At 34.5% G+C, this 2,203-nt stretch overlaps 1 protein-coding gene across 1 annotated transcript in view; it reads left to right on the plus strand.

The window, feature by feature from the left end:
- Nucleotides 1–1,438, plus strand: part of LOC117169932 (dexamethasone-induced Ras-related protein 1) — a 32,717-nt gene extending 31,279 nt beyond the window's left edge. Inside the window, exon 6 of the mRNA XM_033356442.1 lies at nt 262–1,438. Within this exon, the coding sequence (XP_033212333.1) occupies nt 262–682 (421 nt within the window). The 3' untranslated portion in view covers nt 683–1,438. The remainder of the gene's footprint in view (nt 1–261) is intronic.
- The last annotated feature ends 765 nt before the right edge of the window (nt 1,439–2,203 follow it).

The raw sequence follows: 2,203 nt of genomic DNA on the forward strand, positions 1-2,203 counted from the left end.
TAAACGTTTCTGCCCAAAGCTACAAGTCTCAAAAAAAGTCTCAAAAAGTCGCATTTTTCTTTGAGTCTCAAAAAGTAAAAAATAAGTATAAAAAAGTCGTAAAGTTACATCATCGTAGCCCAGAAAACTGTGTTAGGTTATCGCTTATATTAGCGTCTCTTGATTTAGTTCCATAAACATTAAAAAACTTTTTTCCGCGTGTAGCGAACAAAATTCATCTTGGTCTGAGCTGAAGATTGAAATATCTGCTGTTGTTTTCAGATCCGTCACCGTTGAAGAAGCACAGCAATACTGTGCTAGTCAAGATGACTGCTGTGTCTTTGTAGAAGTTTCAGCAAAAAGAAACTACCATGTAGATGATCTTTTCTACCATTTATTTATAGTAGCGGGCTTGCCATTGGAAATGGCACCCAATCATCATCGAAAAGTACCTTTAACATTTGGATCCCCGACAATGTTACCTCCATCTCAGCCAAAACACAAATCTACACTTAGTATTAAGCGACGTTTGAGTGATGCATGCGGAGTCGTTGCGCCCAATGTTCGACGTCCAAGTATTAGAACGGATCTGATGATTATGCGAACAAAAACCTGTGCGTTAGTCACAGGCACTGAAAATAATCCAGGGTCACGAATCACTTTGCGATCTGCAGATTCTGGAAAAATGTGTTGCATTCAGTAACAATAACTTTGTAAATTAATGAAGATAGAAAAATTAGTTGTACATTTTTCAATTTCTCAATTCAGGTGCGTTTGGAAATGATAAAATTAACTTAGATTACATGCAGTTGAAGGTATTCTACAACATCTGCCCAGCGAGGAGAAGATCCCGACCGAAGTAGATGTTGCGCTTACACCTCAATTTCTTCTGAAAAGCAGGAGTAATCTGGTGTTGTGGTAAATTCACGTGGTCATCTCTTGTTCTAATAACGAAGCCTGAAGAAATGGAAGTGCAACATCTGCTTTAGTCGGGAATTTTTCCTTGCCGGACAGGCCTGCTCCGCTGCAGTGCATTCGTTTGTTAATTACAACCAGGCTGAGATGGCATAGAAGTCTTTCAGTCTGGTTGTAATTTAAAAAAAAACGATCTTGTGCATTGTTGTATAGCAGTTGTGCCCAGCGAGGAGAAATCACCGACCGAAGCAAATGTTGCACTTAGTCTTACATTTATTCTGAAGAGCAGAAGTCAGCTGGATAGTGATAAAGACAATAGTGATGACGGATAGTGGCCTAGAAGAGATGGAGTTCAATATCTGCTTCGGTCGGAAATTTCTCCTCGCTGGGCAGGCCTACTCGACAAGAATGGATTAGATCGTTTTCTGTAGCTAGGCTGAGATGCCATGGAGACCCATCCTCCCGACTTTTTCAGGGTAGTCGGGCTTTCCCATTTTTTTTTTTTAAAGAAGAAGAAGAACGCATTACATATTATTTTTTGTATATTTTTTTAGTTACATTTTACAGCGTCACAAAAAAATATTATAGGAAATTCATTATAGGTCTTAAAATGATTTTCCTGTCATGGATATCTTATCATTTTTTTTTGCAATTCTAGAAAATTCATTGTATGAAACCAATAAAAGAAACTCAGAATATATATAAATCATATTAGAATATTTGAAAAAGTAATGCAAAAACTAGAAAACCTATAAACGAATCATTGACTTATTTAATTCACGTAGGGTTTCAAATTATTTCAAGGGAATTTCAAAGAATTTTGTAGCATTTTCAGAGATTTGAAGGTATTTCAAAGAATTTCGCAATAAGATTTAACGGTTTTTTTAGGATGTCCAAATATTTTAAAGGATTTACGAGATTTTAAAATATTTAAAAGATTTTAAGCTATTTTAACAGATTCTGAAGAATTTTAAGAGATTCCAACGTTTGTAAGGGGGTTCAAGAAATTTGCTAGGATTTCCAAAGATTTTAAACTCGATTTGGATGGTTTTCTAAAGAAATGTAGGAAATCAAATAAATTAAATGTAATTTCAAGAGTTTTTAAGAGGTTTTGAAGAATTCCACAAGGTTTGAAGGATTTTATTGAATATTCAAGGATCTCAACGAATCCGAAGATTCAAAGATTTCTAGAAATCTGAACATGTTTTTACGTTTAATTTAAATTAAACTATAGGGCTTTCTACTTATTTTAATGGATTTTTTCGACTATATATTTATATATTTTAAAATATACTAAACAATTTCAAAG

This window comes from Belonocnema kinseyi, chromosome 3 (genome assembly GCF_010883055.1).
Source record: "Belonocnema kinseyi isolate 2016_QV_RU_SX_M_011 chromosome 3, B_treatae_v1, whole genome shotgun sequence".
Classification (NCBI taxonomy): Eukaryota; Metazoa; Arthropoda; class Insecta; order Hymenoptera; family Cynipidae; genus Belonocnema; species Belonocnema kinseyi.